Below are 19,922 nucleotides of genomic sequence, written 5' to 3'. Positions count from 1 at the left end.
CTTCCCCTTTTCCTTCTCCCTGGGCCTCCTGTCCCATGATCCTCTCATATCCCTTTTGCCAATCACCTGTCCAGCTCTTGGCTCCATCCCTCCCCCTCCTGTCTTCTCCTATCATTTCGGATCTCCCCCTCCCCCTCCCACTTTCAAATCTCTTACTAGCTCTTCTTTCAGTTAGTCCTGACGAAGGGTCTCGGCCCGAAACGTTGACTGTACCTCTTCGTATAGATGCTGCCTGGCCTGCTGCATTCACCAGCAACTTTGATGTGTGTTGCTCATGTATTGATCCTTTTATTCATGGGATCATTCTTGTACACCTCCTCTAGATCCTCTCCAATGCCAGCATATCTTTTCGAAACTATAGGGCGCAAAACTGCTCACAATATTCGAATACCACCCCCCCCCCCGGCTTTTCTAGATCTTTTTGGCTTGTAGCTGTTGTATGCTTTGGCTCATTGTGTTTTTGCTTTGTCACAGGATAGATCTTGTGTGTGGCTCCTTAGCTCACTCATTAGATCAGGATTCACACCCCTCTCCATCAGACCAGATGTGGTGCACAGGCCGCACTAGTTGTGCCTCTGTCACCTTCGTCATCTTCATGTGCCGTGTTGTATGATGTGGATCATCATGGTCTCCACAGCCATGACTGCTCTTTGCAAATTTTTCTACAGAGTGGTTTGCCGTTGCCTACTTCTACTTCTGGGCAGCGTCTTGACAAGACGGGTGACCCCAGCCGTGATGAATATTCTTCAGAGATTGTCTGCCTGGCGTCAGTGGTTGCATAACCAGGGCTTGTGATATGCACCAGCTGCTCATACGACCATCCTCCAGCTGCTCCCATGGCTTCAGGTGACCCTGATCCAGGGGCGGGGGTGGGGGGTGCTAAACAAGTGCCACACCTTGTCCAAAGGTGACCTGCAGGATAGCCAAGAGACGGAGCGCCTTACGCCTCCTTTGGTAGAGACGTATCTCCACCCCACCACCCAAGGGCCTCTGTGCTTGCCCCAAATGTTGAACTGAATTGAATTGACTTTATTCCTTACATCCCTCACATACATGAGGAGTAAAAATCTTTACGTTACATCTCCGCCTAAATGTGCAATGTGCAATCATAGTAATTTATAATGACTAGAACTGTCAATGTGACAGAACTACACGAAGCTGTCCCGGAGCCTGTTGGTCCTGGTTTTTATGGTGCGGTACCGTTTCCCGGATGGTAGCAGCTGGAGCAGTTTGTGGTTGGGGTGACTCGGGTCCCCAGTGATCCTACGGGCCCTTTTTACACACCTGTCCTTGTAAATGTCCTGAATCATGGGAAGTTCACAACCACAGATGTGTTGGGCTGTCCGCACCACTCTCTGCAGAGCCCTGCGATTGAGGGAAGTACAGTTCCCATACCAGGCAGTGATGCAGCCAGTCAGGATGCTCTCAGTTATGGCCCCTGCAGTCTCAGGGTCAACTCCTACACACATCATGGAGGAGGCTTCAGATCGATTCCGTGGCCACAACTCTCACCTGTCAAGCAGAGTGATCTCCATTGTCAGGAAAGACATTATCCCACAAGATTAAGAAATCTTACACAGCGATTAAATCCTTAGGCCTGAATGGGTCAATTTAAAATTGACTACGCTGTGAATGGCTGTATAGCAGTCTTATTATATAGTAAAGTGTGTATATGTGTAAATGTCCTGAATCATGGGAAGTTCACAACTACAGATACGCTGGGCTGTCTGCACCACTCTCTGCAGAGTCCTGTGATTGAGGGAGGTACAGTTCCCATACCAGTTTATGTGCTAGCACTTCAATGGCTAAGGCATATAGTTTTCACTGTTAGTTATATGTTTGATAATGCACGATATGTGTAGTTGATAGTCTTGAAACAGCGCCAGTACTCTAACTCCTGTTAGAGTATCCATTGTTGAAGATGCCAACTTTAAATCAACTGCGTCGTCTCTTTTGATTTATTTGTATGGCTCTTTATTAACACAATTGATAGAGCTACCAACTAAGTATCCTTCATTAAAGGTCTTCAACATACATGAAACATTATTAGCTATAGTACACGTAATTCTTAAAGGTACACACACAAGTTTATAAGTTGCTTCTCCTTAATAAATAACAAACCACCAATTATCTATATGCTATCATAGCAAGTTACAACTTACAAACCAATTTCCTCATTTATTTGGACCTCTTTTCCACACATTCCATCCTGTCGAAGAATTTACCCTGATTTATCGTATTTTACTGTAAAAGAACTTCATCGCCAATTTACTGCGAGACTTTACTCTGTTAGGGAACAGAAGTAAAGACACAGACCTTGGTATATGGTTAACCCCTTCATTAACGTGATCACAGGAAGCTGTTGTCTTCCAACTCCACCAATGTCAGGTTATATCTTAAAGTTATGCAGTATATGTTGGCCGATAGCCAACAGCTAAGCATACTTGGTCAGCAATTTCAAGAAGCACTTGTTAGGTATCAGCAAGTCCACCAATGTTTCAGCGCGGTACACAAAATTAGAATTGTACGTCTACAGTTAGCTCCGCTATTTGCTGGACATTCTCGGACAAAGGTTAACACTGCCTCAACACGGTCATGATCTATATCCAGCTATTGTTAGCTCGCACAAGCAAGGCAGTGTCTGCAGCTTATCCTGTCACCCTCATGGCCCAAGTCTTGAGCAAAACTTATCTAGTCAAGCTCAGCAACAAAATTTAATTCGAAATGTTACTTTCTTCTTAATTTTCTTCCACACCTCCTAAGCTTCTTTTTCATATCCCTTCCCAGTGATGATAATTCTGAGATCACTTCTCCAAACACACTTCATAATTAACTGAACTCACCCCCTGTATTACAATTGTTACTTCAGCTATACATAACAGGAAGTACATTGTATAACTTTTATTCTAAACAACAGTAACATAGAACATAGAAATTTACAGCACATTACAGGCCCTTCGGCCCACAATGTTGTGCTGACCATGTAATCTACAGTTTTCTCTGCAGCTCTATTTTCTGTATTCTATTCTGTTTTCCTTTTATACTGACTCGATGGCATGAAACAACTGTATCTCACTGAATGACATAATAATTACTAATTATTAAAAAGAGCATATATGCAAATTATTTTATAATACTGTACAGCCACTGTTCAGCTGAGATGTACTTGTTGCTGCAGAAAGGCACAGCCACTAATCCTGGCCAGTCTCCAGCTCAAATGTGAAACTTAACAGTAACATTAATACATCCATTGTTCAATTTTGTGATATCTGGCACATTATGCATAATCTAGTGAAAGACCTGACCTCAGCAGCATAACACCGAATCTTTCAAACTTTTAAATTGTTTCCCTCGAAGTAATCAGCTCGATCTGAACTTGATTTATCCCATGCAGTAACTCTGCAGCCGACAGAAGATCTGTAGGCATCAAATTATTTTCCATTTCTCATGTCTTATTTCAACAACTGGTCTTATTTTAGCTAACCCTGCCATTGCACTAGTGCCAGGCTTTTTGTTTTTCATACTGTCCGTGAATCCTTTTGCAAAGGCAGAGGATTCTGAATCCTGTATCTTCAATTGCCAACAAATTAATTGCCTTCTACTAGCAAAGGACTATGAGTATTTCCATTTCTCTGAAAATCTCCTTAGTCTTGTTGGCATTAAGGAAGAGGCTATTTGCCTGGCAACAGGCCTCCAGCTCTTCCACCTCCCCACCATCGACTGTCTCATCATCGTTGGTCATGGTCCCCACCACTGTGACGTCATCGGCGAAGTTGAGGATGGGGTGACTCGGGTGTTTGCCGTGTTGTCCTGTGTGAGCAGAGTGTACAGCCATGGCCTCAGTGCACAGCCTGGGGAGCACCTGTGTTGAGGATGATGGGGAGGGAGGAGCGATTTTGCATTCTGACCATTTGAGATCTGTTGCCTAGAAAGTCCAACACCCAATGGCACAGTGATGTATTTCGACTGACAAGTAGGAGATTGTTCACCAAGGTCTGTGGGAAAACAGTGCTGGATGCCGAACTGAAATCCAGAAGTGGCATTCTGACATGTGTCCTTGTTTCTCAGTGTGTCAGGGCCAGGTGCATGGCTGATGCTGTCGTAGAGTGGCTCTCTCGGTAAGCACATCGGCGAGTGTCCAGTGTCTTCCCAGCTCTTCTCATTCCCGCCATCAGGCTGGAGGTAACAGGAGCCCAATCGCAAACAAGAGAAAACCTATAGATGCTGGAAATCCAGAGTGACGCACACAAAATGCTGGAGGGACTCAGCAGGCCAGGCAGAATCTATGGAAAGGAGTGCAGTCAATGTTTCGGGCCGACGCCCTTCAGCAGGACTGGAGACCCACACCTCCAGGTTCACCTACAGCTTCTCCCCTCATGCCATCAGGTTCTGGAATCAACTTTAATTCTACCTCAGACTATACTTCCTTCAGCTTGCACTAATATTATGCAAACACGAGGAAATCTGCAGATAGATATAGGGAGATAGATATACTTTATCAATCCCGAGGGAAATTTGGTTTCGTTACAGCCGCACCAACCAAGAGTAGAGCGTAAATATAGAAATACAAAAACGACTAACAATCAAACAGCAAAATGCAAACTATGCCAGATGGAAAATAAGTCCAGGACCAGTCTATTGGCTCAGGGTGTCTGACCCTCCACGGGAGGAGCTGCACGTTCGATGGCCACAGGCAGGAACGACCTCCTGTGCCGCCAAGTCCAACAGTAAGAAGTTCAATATCCAGTCTGCAAACACGTTCCTCGATCGTAATATGCCCCGGATTGCACCATCCGTTGTTAACCAGATCAGTAAGCACCCAACTCCTTTACGCTTACTGCTCTCAGTGCACTTCCGGTCAGCCGGAACGGTATTACCCACCGAACTCCTCTTCTGCATAAGTCTCTGTTGTCTCGACCCGGTCCTCTTACCACGATTTTGTGATCCCCCTCTGCATCCTCTGTGTGTTTTCCTCTGGATTTCAGCAGGGGTGTCCGCCACTCTGCTTGCTAAACTGGCCAGCATTAGCTGGAACAAACAGCGCGACCTTGCTTCTGTTCTACGTGTCGGGATGTAACCATTTCCAGCGCTAAAAAAGATGCTGGAATTTCAAGCAAAGGAAGGAGTACAGTCGACGTTTCGGGCCGAGACCCTTCGTCAGGAGTCTCGGCCCGAAACATCGACTGTACTTCTTCCTATAGAGGCTGCCTGGCCTGCTGCATTCACCAGCATTTTTTGTGTGTGTTGCACTAACATTATGTTTATTTTTATTTATTTTGGTGTGGATAACGTGCGCACATTTAACTTCATGCAGTTCCTATTTGCTATGTTCGTGACACTGTGCTGCTGGAAAAAAAGGCTAATTTTCACAGCATTTATACCCTGTGCATAAATACCTATGACAATAACAAGCTTATGCCATACACAAGCAGAGCAACTGAAAGGGAAGCGCCAATACCCTAAATCGGGAGAGATTAGTTTGTAAGTAATGCGTTGGGTGTAAAGATAGAAGTGTGAAAACTGACCATTACCTATAAAACCTCAGATGACTGACCTTCACTTACTGCCCCACTTAAAATGGAAGCCAAAAATGCGTCTAACAATACGTCATTTCCGTCAGTGCTGCCGAGGCGGAACTGCGCATTCGGATTACCAGCAGGATCCTCCTCTCGCCCCGCACCACCACCACGCGTGGGAGCCGGAAGTCGGTGGGAGTGGGGCGCCATTTTGTTTGACCGGGCTCCGGTCGCGCGGAAGCCGCTTCCGGTTGTTTTATTTTCTTTTCTCCCCCCCTCTCTCTGGCGGTGGCGCGAGGCGGAGATGCCCCAGCATCCGCTGCGAGTGGCCGTCGTGTGCTCGAGCAACCAGAACCGGAGCATGGAGGCGCACAGTATCCTCAGGTAACGAGAGCCCCCCGCCCCGGCCTACCGGTGAGCCCGCGCCCCGACTCCCGGGGCCTGGCCGGCGCCGCGCCGCGCCGCGCCTTCGGGGAAGACATGTCACCCCGCGCCTCCGGCCCCACCTCGGCGGGCGGCGATTAGTCTCGCCTGGGCTTCCGCAAAGCCTCGGGCCGACCGCGACGCGGGGGTCTGGTTTCCCCGCCAGGCCGCTCCTGCCAGGGCTTGATCGCGCGTGGTGTGCCGAGGGCTCAGCTGTTGTGTTTCGCCGGCTTTTCTCGCCCTGCTTTCTGCGGGTCTAGGTTCTCATCCTAACCTTCCTCTTTCCCTAGAAATCTGCCATTGGGCGTGTCTGCAGCGGGTTCCTTTTTTCCTCTTACTCTTTTGTCAGTCTCCTTATAGTTTTTCCCCACCCACCTCTTCAAAGTCTGCCGTTTCTGTTCACTAAAACCCTTCACTTTTCCTTGCATTTCCGTCAAGTATCTCCGTTAATCTACTGGTTTTAACTAAAAGAATGGATGGATTTCACCACAAAGATGGAAACTACATTTACCCTTTTACCTCCTTGCCTTTTTAACCAAACATATGCCACCCCGATTATTTCTCCAATTTTCTTTTCTATCTTCTGACTTAAGCTCATCTTGTCTAGCAGATTTACCTGCTGTTGAGCATATTTAACTTAAAATGTGGAAAGCCTAAATTCCCGTTGTGGACCTTGTGACGGCTAACATATTATTTACTTTCCTGTTTAGATTTATTTCTCGTAACAGAGGTTAAATTGATTTTTATTGTATATTACTACTTCAGCTCCACAATTCCTTAACCTCTTGAGCATGTTGGCCCCTGAAATATTTAGCTCTTTTGCTCACAGTTCCATTTAAGGACCCCGGTTAGGATTCTGCCCCTTTTTAGTGGATTAATTAAATCATAAATGACTTCCAAAGTAACTGACGTGTGAAATTTTAGATATGTTTAGGGGAGAGGTTGACAAGATCCTCGATTGTTCAGGGCATGAAGAGATGCAGAAGGCAGGAGATTGGGGCTGGGAGGGAAAATGGCTCAGCCATAATGAAATGGCACGGCTAATATGATGGACCAAATGGCCTAATTCTGCTCCTATATCTTATGGACTGAATAGACGAAAATAGGACAGAGTGCAGACCCATTCAACCGGACAACACAGGGAGCTGGAGGAAGATGGTGCAGTCAAGCATACCAGTGGTAGCAGACAAATGAAAAGGGGGGAGGGAATCACATGTCAAGATTTGGTTGTAGCAGAGGATTGATATAATGAAGGTATTTGTAATCAGGGATGCAGATTAAAGAGACTCAGATTCTGATGCAGAGTTTTGACTTGAAATATCAACAATTCCTTTTCCCCCTCACAAATGCTATTTGACCTGCTGACTTCCCCGAGCAGATTGCTTGCTCATGCAAATTAAGCCGTTGCTTAACTGCAAGTCACTATGGACCATCGAGCTCAAGTGGTGGGTGAATGGGATTTGGTGCAAGGTAAAATATGATTTCACATTTGGAAGATGGAACTACAGCTGTTGGAGGGGAGTGTGCTGACATAGAGAGATACTCAGTAGCAAACATAAATGATGGTTTCAGTAGTGGTGGATTGACGCACAAGCATGATCAGTGACAATAGAGAAGGGTAATCTTTAGTTCACCTTTGGGTCATTAGCTACTAAGATTACAAGTAGTTTGGGTAGATGCCATATAGCAGGGTGAAGGTAATCAGTTGGAATCTGTTTAATTAGTGAATCCAGTGGGTTTGGTTGTTCTGACATTGAGTTAGGAAAATTATTTGCTTATCTAACTGATAAACAACTTGAACGAATCAAGAGATGTAAGATGAACGTTGTTGGTATTCTTATTTTACAAGGGATCCTGAGATATATGTGGACAGAAAATGGGGCAAGGATAGATCATTAGTATATTTGAGGCTCACTATGAGAGAGGCCATTACTGTTGATTCTCCAGTTACAGCTGGGCATGTAAGGCAGTGGTCTCCAACCACTGTGCCGCAAAGCATGTGCTTCCGGGCCGCGAGGAAACGATGTGATTTGGCGATATGAAACGATATGAGTCAGCTGCACCTTTCCTCACTCCCTATCACTCACTGTTGAACTTAAACATAGGGTTGCCAACTGTCCCGTATTAGCTGGGACATCCCGTATATTGGGCTAAATTGGTTTGTCCCATATGGAACTGCCGTTGTCCCGTATTCCCCCCCCCCCCAAGATAGAGCGTTCCTACGAAACCGTTGGTAAGCTTAAATGGCGTAAAGCGAAGAAGCGCAATTACCATTAATTTATATGGGAAAAATTTTTGAGTGTTCCCAGACCCAAAAAATAACCTACCAAATCATACCAAATAACACATAAAACCTAAAATAACACTAACATATGGTAAAAGCAGGAATAATATGATAAATACACAGCCTATATAAAGTAGAAATAATGTATGTACAGTGTAGTTTCACTTAACAGAATCAGGAAGATTAAGCCAAAACTGATTTGTAGGAAAATATCGGCATGTACACGCATGCGCGCACTGGTGCCCGCGCAAGGCTTCATGGCCACGGTAGTCTTTCTTGGGGTAAACACAAGTGTCCCATATTTGATTGCTACTTTTGTCCCTTATTTGGGAGTGTAAAAGTTGGCAACCCTAACTGTAAAAGACATTGGGGTGAGTTTAACCCTACGTGAACACCCCCCCCCCCCCCGGGCTGGTCCGCAAGAATATTGTCAATATTAAACCGGTCCGTGGTGCAAAGAAAGATTGGGGACCCCTGATGTAAGATTTAGGTCCTATGTAGATGAATGACGAGAGAGAGAGAGGTTGGAGGACAATGAGTATATGTGCCAAAAACTTGTAATTGGGACCAAAAAGGATGGATTGTCCCTGTGGTTGACCTCTTAAGTATGCCATTGCTTGTCTCCTATTATCTGCATGCTCACTTCAGAACATTTTAGGTATTAGGTTACTCCCTTGTTTTTATTTCTATCTTACTTTCTTGTGCTTAGTAACATCTGCTGCCATCTATAATCTTAGTTTTTTAAAAAATCTTTCCAATATTGACTTGCCTTTCTCCATTTTATCCCTCCAGTTATGGCTGTTGTCTCAGTCTCTTTCAATCTATTTTCTGTGATATCACTCCAGAGAAACATTGTATCATTTCTTAATGCATGTATGCATTTCTAAATAACAATAAAAGAGGACTGAGTGTTCTCATAATCTGTTATTATTTGCAACATATCCCTTATGCTTTCTGTCACTCTTCTTGTACATTTTTGTATGATTATTCTTCAAAGTGTATTGGCTTTTACCCAGCTGCTCATTGCTGTCTTGGTGTGCATTATCTGTCCAACATTCCTAATATGTCTGTGTGGTGCCTGGGAATTAATTCAAAGGGCTCTGAACTCTGAGTGTTCAGTTTTGAATGTGCAAATTCTAGACCTGGGTAAAACTTCTTCAATATCCTGAGTTAGTTTATTTTTGGTAAAGTGTAATACTTTTGAATTATTTAATATTTCTGAATTTTCATGTGAGGTCAATTTACAGAACACTATTTCACTAAGTATCTATATAAAACCTGCATATGTTAAAATCAAGTTTAAGTTCAAATTTATCATTCAACCATATGTGAATACCCATGGTTACAGCCAAATGAAACACAGTACAAAAAAAGATAGCAGTAAACATGCAGTTGCATAGAAAATGTAGACCATGTCTCAGAAAGTCACATCCTGAAGATTGATGGTGCATGGGATGTTGTCGGCAAGAACAAGCTCGCAGCAGTCCGATCGTCACACATTTTTTAAAAATGCAGCCGTGAACATACGCAATCCAATTTGTCTTCCACTGAGTGAACACTGGAGAGCAGTACCGACAGGAGGGGCTGGCCCGAACCCAGCATAGATGCCATGCCACACCCCTGGGCAGCTGTAACATCTAACCCCATGGCATGAGGCCCCAGTCTGCGCTACAATCTGGGCCACACTGCTCCCTTGCTGTTGGTCTCACCAGTGAACCAAGCTTGCAGTATTCCACATTACCAGTGTCCTACAGGGTCTTGCCATCGCAAGAAAAACATCTAAGACAATTGCTTGCATCATTTATTGGGTGGTTTGAACTGCCTCTGAGGCCCTTTTCCCTGGCTGCAACGCAATGCACAACAGGTCTAGCTCCATTGCTATTTAGGAACTTGCTACTGGAGTAGGCCTGCAGAACTTGATGTTTTTGATAACCAGCAGTGTAAATGTGAAGGACGAACAGTTATCCTTTTGATTGGACCCAGAGCGGCTGCTGCGTCTGAGCGAGGCACCATCTTACCAGAAGTTAAATATTCCTTCAGCTTCACCTTTTCCCTTGTAGACCTTTGGTCCATGACATTGGACTGATTTACACCACTGTGTCTGACTAGAGATCTTGGATGTCCTAGTGTCAGCTTTTTCACTCTGCCATAAAGAAGACCCATGGTCTCTAGTGAGTGAGAATCCGGCAAATCGATGAGGATTACAGGGAGGTGGGAGAGGGATTGCTGAATTTCAGACAAATTAGTACAGGGCTGTCAGGTTGTATTGCAATTTATTTATTAATTAACAGCACAAAGCAGTTTACTCCAGGTCAGCAAAACACCACATAAATGTATCCAATTTGGGGTTTCCCAGGTTACAATTGACCGAAATTACAGAAATCTAATTCTGTGCAAATTCTCCCTTGCTACCTTAAAAATGCTTTAAAGATGTAGGTTGTCTATGCCATAAGTTTAATTTTGGTGACTGTTTTTGATACTGAACTGAAAGAATTACATCGTGTGCAGTATGTGGAGCTCATTATGGGCTGTGTCTGACTTGTGGAGAAATTGATTTATAGTCAGTTCTCAGGAGAAGCACTCTGGCTAATTTGGGGACTGTATTGTTTGAATATTTCTTTCCCACAAATGTCCTGTTTAAAAGTGTACTACACAGAGGTGAACCACTCTGTTTTAAGTGGCTGTTAGCATTTTGTTTACTGTTATGGTTGTACATTTGTTTAAATTTCAGTTAGTCAGCTGAATCCATTGAAATTTATTCCTGGTGGTTTTATTCTTGATTTTGCATTATCTTCAGTTAGTTACAGTACCATGTCTTCACTTGCCTAGAACAATTAATAGGACCCAAAGCTGGAAGATGAATTAAACCTTTATTCAGTAAAACCATTCAGCCAAAAAAAACCCAACAATGCATCCAGAGCACAACTATTTAAACAGTTTACTAAGCACATTCGAGACGTTGTTAGGAACAATGACTGATCAGTGAAAGCCTGCCTGAGATTGGTTGTTTTGGCTCACTGTAATATACTAAAAGTCAGTCTTATTGTAATGCAAGTTAGGGGGTACATGAATCATACTTCTCAATTTTGGAAGAGTTAGTGGAATATTACTGTTCTATACATTCTCAACAATGTTTCACCTGTGTTCTCAGTGTTAGCCTAGGCCACAGTCAGAGACTATATTTTTCTTAAGTTATTTTTCTCCCAGATTTGATGGTATTTTTCAGAACTAAGAACTTATGAATATAAGAACATAAGGAATTGGAGCAGGAGTGGGCCATCTGGCCAGTCAGGCCTGCTCAATCATTCACTAAGATCATGGCTGATCTGGCCGTGAACTCAGCTCTGCCTACCTGACTTTTCCCCATAACCTTTAAATCCCCTGCCATGCAAAAATCTATCGAACATATATTAAATATGTTTAATGAGGTAGTTCCTGTTATTTCTTTGGACAGAGAATTCCACACATGCACTACTGTATGGAAAAAGCAATTTCTCCTTATTTCTGTCTGAAATCTGTGGAATTGAGGCTATCCCCTAGTTCAAGACTCACTTACTAGTGGAAACAGCTTCCATGTTTCTATAAGATCCACTCTGATTTTTTTTTCTGAATTCTGGCAGGTTTAGTCTCAGGTGACTCAATCTCCCCTCATAGACTAAACCCCTCATCTCAAGAATAAACCCGGTGAACCTCCTCAGCACCGCCTCCAAAGCCAGTCTATTTTTCCTCAAGTACGGAGATCAGAATTGCACAGTACTCTAGGTATACTCCATCCTGTACAGGTGTAGCATTACCTCCCTGCTCTCAAATTCAATCCTTTTAGCAATGCATGCAACATTCCATTTCCCTTTATGGTAATCTGTTAAACCTGTAAATCAAGAATCTGCGATTCATGCACAATTTCTTTCGATTGATTATGCCCCGTCAGCACAACAGCATGTCACAATCTTTCATCATTTAAATAATAATCTGATCTTCTAATTTTCCTTCCAAAGTGTGTGTTTGTGTTTACCATTTTGTACGCCTGCTGCCAGATCCTTGCCCTCTCACTTAACCTCTCTGCAGACTTTCTGCATCTTCACTGCAGCTTAGTGTCATCAGTGAGCTTAGATACACCACCCTTGGTCCCTCTTCCAAATCATTAATGTATCCGTGAACATTTGTGGCTCAGCATTGACCCCTTCACTGACTGCCAACCAGAGAAACATCCGTTTATCTCAAATCTCTGACTTCTGATGATCAACCAATTCTAATTGATTATGCTAATATATTATCTCAAACTCCATACATCCTTATGTTATGGAGAAGTCTTTTATGGAGCACCTTATTGAATGCCTTTTGGAAATCAGAGTATACAGCATCCACCTGTTTCCCTCCATCCACTGCACTCATTATATCCTTGTTTTATCTGGCAAATAAAGTTTAAAGGTTAATATTGCTTGGGGTGGCAGTTGTTGCTAGTCTCCATGACCTGGGTTGCAATTGTGCTGTGGACTTTATTTTTGTGGGGAATGGGAAATTTGATCACTTGATCCTGCCTGGCAAGAAAGGGCTTCTCTCTGGATCACACTTAATTGTAATATCCCCAGCTTCCATGAAGAGGCACTTTATAATCACGCCGTTGCTGAATTGTAACTGACATCAACTTTTGATATACCTGTTGTACATGTATGGTTCTATTACTAACAGAACACTTAATATTTGAAATACTTTGCAAGTAGTAGGTATGCAGCACCATCTCAAGTGCTCAGCTGGGTTATTGGAAAAGGTAGACGTGTTCTTGGTTTAGTGTCTCAACGATGTGCATTCATACATTCAGTCAGTGGTACTATACCCTTAGAAATAATGATCAGGGAAGGAAATAAAAATGTACTGATTCACATAAGGGAATTTCAGAACAAATGACCAATGCGGTTAAAGGTATGAGGAGTAAGCTGGAGGAAAGAGAGATGGAGAAGTTTAGGGAATGATTCCAATATTTAGGGTCTAGGCAGTTGGAGGAATGGGTATCTGGTAAAAGGTAACAGAATTAACAAATTGGATATCTTAGGGTGGTATTGCTGAAAAAAGGTGTGTGATAGGAAGGAGCAGAAGAGATTTAAATGACAGATGTTTCTGGTTGAAACCAATGTAGATCAGTGGGCAAGGGCTTGTAAGAAGCTTGAATTTGTATTCTTTGAAGGAGAGTGTTGTCTGTGGGATTGTGCTTCCTTGGTACTGGATTGGAATGAGCAGGTACTTCAACCTTTTGGTCGGGAAGATTGTGCAGGCCGTGAAACCACGCTGATTCACTTCTTTAGAGCAGAGTCATTTAGAGGTATTCACAGTTGAACTAACTCAGCATGGGCCACAAATTGTGAATTTTTAAAAAGGATATGTATGTCCTCTTGTTATTTTACTTGCCCAGTTATTAAGGTTGAGATTTATTCTGATATAGCAATTCTAATATTCTTTCTGTTTATCCAAATTTAGATTTGGATTCCTGAGCAAAATAGTTCATTGCAGGTTGCAGTTAGATTACTGATTACCTACTGCAGTGCACATCTAAAAGTTTGCATTAGGACTTAAATTGAAATCCCTGGAGTATATTCTGAGTAAGCTAAATCTCAATAAATACTCAGTACTACTGATGAAAGGTCTACAGTGGAGATTACTGAACCATGAAAATCAGTTGCTTGCGCAGTAGTATTTGGAATTTATCCTGGTTCCTGTTTGAAGCTTGGTTCTATAAGATTGGTTTCAGATGATCTGATACGTAGACTTTTACCCCCAACAACCAGAGCTGAATACCCTGCATAACCCCTTGCTCCAAATTTCCTTGACACTGAAATATACATCACTGTGCAAATAATGGTCATTTCAATGTATTACTCGTTGTCAAACATTGTGGTAACAGAACTTTGAGCTCATGAGTCTTTGCTGATTATCAAGCACCAATTATGTTTAACCTACACAGCTTTGTTCTCCCAAAACTTCCATCACATTCTGTAGATTCCATAACTCAGTTATGCATTGGACCTATTTACAGTGGTTATTTGATTATCAGGTTTGTGATGTGGGAGGGAACCAAATCACCACGAGAAATCCATGCAAGCTGTAGGAGAATGTAAGCTGCTTTCAGCAACTCCAGGGTCAACACCAGGTTGAGAGGCAGTGACTTTTCCATCTGCATCACTGATTCTGTTTTTGTGGATGTTTCCTAAAAGCAAAGCCTTTTCAAATTATCCCTTGTGCTTAACCTTAAGTATGCTGGTTTGGTTGGCTGCTTTCATTCTTTATTTTCTTTTACTTCTATTATTGCTTTTAGTCTTTCTGAATCTTGGATATTTTCTTGACTTGTGCTTACAGGAATATAGATTCATAACCCAAATTTTCTGTTTTATAGAAGTGTACAGCATGTAGGGTGAGTCATCACAAAACCATTAATATTTTTTGGCAGAACTGTTTGGTTCATATCATGTAAGCTATTGAGCTGGTGGGTAAAGAGACATAACTTTCAGTTTAAAACAAGTTCCACCAAACCCAAAAAAAGATGAAATGAAGTCTGCCTGTTATGGTCTGAATCAGCTATTGTATATTTCAGAACCTCGGGCTGTAAAAAAAAAACACAAAATTTCCTGTAATTACACTTCATAGATAAATGGATGCTTTCTTCATCATCTCCATAGAGGAAGATTGGCTGCTTCTGCTAATTTGGCTCGGTATCATGCGGCTTTAGTGGAGGTGGAATATAACAGTTTAGGAGCTTGCAATAGTGTGGGTAAAACCCAAGCAATCTACACCTGCATGTTCCATTTTGCAAGGGTACCATGGAATTAATGTCAAGTTTTGCACCTTTCAAAATGGAATTCTGTTGATGGCACAAAGTTCAATGAATTTAAATAGAAATTACTTTTCAAGATGTGAACATTTGCATGACTGATATCCAAATTTTAGAGTGAACTTGAAATGGGTGTTTTCTGAATTATAGCTGCCATACTGTTATGTTCATCAGAAGCTGTGGCATTATGTATTCTTATTTTTTTGTGAACTTGGACTAAATATTTGATCTTGATCTCGAAGTTTGGCATTACAGCTGTATTTAAATTTCTATGTAAATTCAATTTTACTCTTTGAAGTTACTCCACAAATATATTGAATCTCCCTGAACTTTGGACTATGAATTACAGACAGACATGTTGCAAATCTTATGCAAGATTTCCATTCCTAAAAACTGCCTGTAAGTTAACTTTTCCTGGTCAGAAACACCTTTCTTCTAGTTTATCATATCAGTCAATCTTCACTTGGATAATTCTAACTCTACCCATAATAAAGCTAATGGAATATATATTGTATCCTGTCATTAATGAATCCCACAAAAACACTTTAATATTATTACTGACTTGTAAGATGCTTTTGAAATGTATGGGAGAATTTTTGTAAAGTTAGGTTTCCTTATATCAAACCATTTTATCCCAGGGAACACCCATTTGATTTTGTGCTTTGCTGGTCTGAAATAAACAGCTTTGTGTTACAGATATCATATAAATTGCATCCAACAACACCCTTTACAGAAGAGAACCTGGATTGAATTTTATATTCTAATTGATACGTATTTTCTGTTAACAAAAATTCAGCTATTTACTTGGTTGATAAATGGTGATTTAAAAAAACTACAAAATAAGCAGCTGGAGTAATTGAGTTAATTTGCTGAAGAATAAATTGACTATTTGCTTGTTTGCAATTAGTAAATTAAAATTAAAAGCCATCTACTTTATCACTAACAGAAGTAAAGTCTGTTTCATAACTTTAACTGCAACCATAGGCACTGGATTCCAGTTTACTGGGACACATCAGAACCAGTACATTTTGGCCCAATTAAGTTTCATGGAAATAGTTTAAAAAAAGTATAACAAGACAAACTGATTAGCAAATTATGTATTAAAATGAAATCCAGAACAAGTTAGAACATTTAATACCACAACAGTACTATAAAACTGTATTAGTTCCTAATAGCTATCAACGGAGGAATTATTCAGTGTGTGTTGGTTTATTCTTTCGACTGCGAATGAACAAAATCAGCACAGATATGTAGTGTAGATAATGCACTTCCTTCATAGAGTGCTATAGACAATTGCATCCTCCAAATCTTCATTGTAACATTCAAAATGATTGTTGATACTTTCAAATTCTTCGCAGTTCCTGGCATGTTGAAATAGTGGAATCGTGTCGTTTTTACTCTTGATTGTTTCTGGCATCTTTAAGCCTGAATATTTGAAACCACAGTGAGCAAAATGGTTCTAAATTGTACTGCTGCTTATTTCTTGCCAACTGTCACTAACAAAAAAAAACACTTTTTTGAACACAAACATATGCAACCGATACAATTTAAAATGTGATTGGTTTTAGTATGGTGCAGTGTTACATAAGCATGGCCATACAAGTGAACGCATCTGATGCTAGTTAGAAACTGTTCAGCAACAGTCTTTTCCCTCAATTACGTGGCATGGTGTCCCAAATAAATGAAGGGAATCCCAGCCATTTTTGCAATTAGTTTCTGTCTTTAAAGAATTGTCCCAAATAAGTGGCTGTGATTATCTGGGATCTGCTGTGTCCCTTTTTTGCAAGATCCTTGTCAAATGGCCCAGTACATAGATGAGATACCCCTTTAATGCGTGCTCAAGAAGATCCCAGCTATTAATTATCTAGCAATTGTGATTTGGTTAGGTGGCATGTTTGTAAACCAATAGGTAAGATAAGTCCTTTTAGGAGTAATATTCACATACATAGATTTTATGAATGTACATCTGGATTTTTTGGGATTGAGCCTGTGAAATACATAACAGTAGTGGATTACAGAAGAGATTCATTAAAATGTGTAGAGTGAGCCAGTTAAGTATGTCTAAACTTTGAGCCAAGGAATATTCACGGTTTTAGAAAGATGATCACAGTGAATTTGCTGCTCTATGAATGTGATGTATTGCCAACAAACAGTTGCTCAGTAAATTCTGCATGCGAAATTCTGCCTTATTCCTGAAGAAAAGTGAAGTTAAGTTTTTAAGTTTCAAAGGCTGCTTCAGTGTTAATAGGGTCCACACATCTGGGGCACTGCTGGAGACTTAGGGGTTAATCTCCCTGTGTGGGGTAGTTTCTGCCCTCGCCTTTAACTTTCTATTTCTGCTGATTTATTCTTTCCATTTTGCAATTGTCTCTGAGTTCCGCTGTCCATCGATCCCTGATTTAACTAGTCTGATCACAGGACAATTTATAATGACCAATTAACCTACTGACCGGGTACATTTTTGGACTGTGGGAGGAAACCCACACATTTTCTTTCTCCTACCACTCCACATTGAAGGAAATGGGAGTCAAAGAGCAGGACTGACAAACGTTGAGACAATTATTCCAGTGAGAGTTAAGATGGGGCCAAGCAGACTATTTGGCAAAAGCTTAGGATATATATGCAGATAAAAGGGAAGCAGTATGGTAATATTCCTGTTTCCAGATACCTGCAGCTTACTAGTGCAGAAAGCTTCAATGCTTTTAGAAACATAGAAAAACCTACGACATAATACAGGCCCTTCGGCCCACAATGTCATGCTGAACAGGTGCTTACTTTAGGAATTACCACAGGTTACCCATAGCCCTCTATTTTTGTAAGCTCCATCTACCTGTCCAGGAGTCTCTTAAAAGACCCTATTGTAGCCGCAATTGTCCCTGTTAACATAGAAACGTCTACTTGGGTGAAGTATTGGAAGCTTGCTGAATAATGCTTTGCTGTATTTGATATGTATCAGTGATTTTATTTACGGGGAACATGCTAAGCTTTTCCATGTGATTGAGTTCAAATTTGACTTGTTAAAATGCATAATTCTGGCTAATTGCTTGGTGTCTCACACAGTGCTGGAGGAACTAAGCAGGGCAGGCAGCATCTCCAGAAAAGAGTAAACAGTAGACATTTAGGGCCGAGACCTTTCTTCAGGATGGTCCTGATGAAGAATCTCTGCCTGAAATGTCAACTTGGATTTCCAGCATCTGCATATTTTCTCGTCTTAATTGCTTGGTGTGTTGCTTTTGTCTTTGTTTTTTTTTGCAATTCCATCACTTCTAAGTAATTAATACTTAAACATTGGGATGGTTTAGCCATTTTTTGGATGTTTAATCTTGCATTTCTATTATTTCTCCGTATTATAAACTACCTTGCCAAACTACTTAAGTCCATTTGCTTGTAAGCTAGTTTTTTGTGTTATCATTTGGGTTTTAAAACATGGGGTTTCAAGCCTTGGCTTCCATAAAGCTTTAAACCTATGTAACTTCCCTATAAACAGGGTGAATGTCAAGCAAAGAAGGCAAGCTTGATGGTATAAATATTTTCTTGAAGCTAGTGAAGAGTGAAGTTAGTGCATCATGTAGTGGATGTACTTTAATTTCCCAGGAATCTGATGCAGAATAACTAACCTTCTGCAGTTTGAGTTTAGAGTGTAAGCATTCTCTCTGCTGTCTCTGAGGAATTTGCATGATCTTCCTGTGACTGCGTGGATTTCCTTCGGGTGCTCCAGCTTCGTCCCGCAGTCCAAAGTCGTACCGGTCGGTAGGCTAATTGGTAACTGTAAATTGTCCTGTGATCAGGCCAGGGTTAAGTTGGGCATTGCTGGACTGCGCGGCTGGAAGGGCTGAAAAGGCCTATTCCGCGCTGTATCGCAATTTTAAAAAATCCTGATAGCCCATAAATTCAAGTACATCAATGGCCTTATAGTGTAGAAAAACTCATAATTTACCTTGTTCTTTGTATTCCATCTGCTGTTTTCCATGCAGAGTTGGAACGTGCAGCTGTTGCGTATATTTCGTTCACTATAACTTCAGTGGCTAATTTACAACTGCACTGATTTCAAGAATACCAACAGATACAGTGCTCAGGGCTGAGGAGATGACATAATGTATTATCTATTGGAAAGCAGGTATCTTCATTCTGCAAGCCCCTTACTAAGTCTCCCACTAATTTTATCTCTGAGGGTCTGGACACAATGTCTCAGGCACAGATCACATCAATTTATCTCAGTTGTCTTCAGTAGCACATTTCCAATTTTTTTTAATAATCTGGGTTATATACCATTTATTTATTTTGTTGGCATCTATCAATTATTCAGCCAGTGTTGAATATAGCTCCTATTCATGAACTGTTACAAACTATGTAATGGAATCCATGTATTTGTGTTGCTTTTGCCTTGGTATGACATCACTTTTCCTGACCATCAATGTTATCCAATAAGGACATTTCACAACAGAAATTTTGAAATTTTAGACTTGTGTAACTGTTTACATAGAACAGCAGAAATTGATCATTTGGGACTTCCTCTTGTTTTCAATTTTGTAGATTAAAGCTACATTTTTTGTGTTCATATTTTGCTTGACTGCTTGTATAGACTGGTTGAAAATCTAATGGATTTTTCATGTTTCAGTGTCTACATATTAAGCTCTTGTGGTCACAAACTAATTAATAGGATACCCTGTATTTCAATAGTAGAATGGGCATGGGTCACTGAGAGCTGTTCATCAATCTAGATTGAATTATTGATAGTAATGTAATTCATTTAATATGTAGTGGCACTGCTAGTAGTGCTCTGTCACTTCTGACTTTGGGTACTGTCTGTTTGGAGTTTGCACTTGCTCCCTGTGGAAGCATGAGTTTACTCTGGGAGCTCGAGTCTCATCCCGGATCT

The 19,922-nt window shown here is 41.4% G+C and overlaps 1 protein-coding gene across 1 annotated transcript in view; it reads left to right on the top strand.

The window, feature by feature from the left end:
* The first annotated feature begins 5,683 nt into the window (after nt 1–5,683).
* Nucleotides 5,684–19,922, top strand: part of ssu72 (SSU72 homolog, RNA polymerase II CTD phosphatase) — an 81,703-nt gene continuing 67,464 nt past the window's right edge. The window contains exon 1 of the mRNA XM_072245368.1: nt 5,684–5,900. Coding sequence (XP_072101469.1) covers nt 5,821–5,900 — 80 coding nt within the window. The 5' untranslated portion in view covers nt 5,684–5,820. The remainder of the gene's footprint in view (nt 5,901–19,922) is intronic.

Source organism: Mobula birostris, chromosome 27 (assembly GCF_030028105.1).
Source record: "Mobula birostris isolate sMobBir1 chromosome 27, sMobBir1.hap1, whole genome shotgun sequence".
NCBI lineage: Eukaryota > Metazoa > Chordata > Chondrichthyes > Myliobatiformes > Myliobatidae > Mobula > Mobula birostris.
Note: the sequence above shows the minus strand (reverse complement) of the source record. Positions and strands in the feature narration are given on the sequence as shown.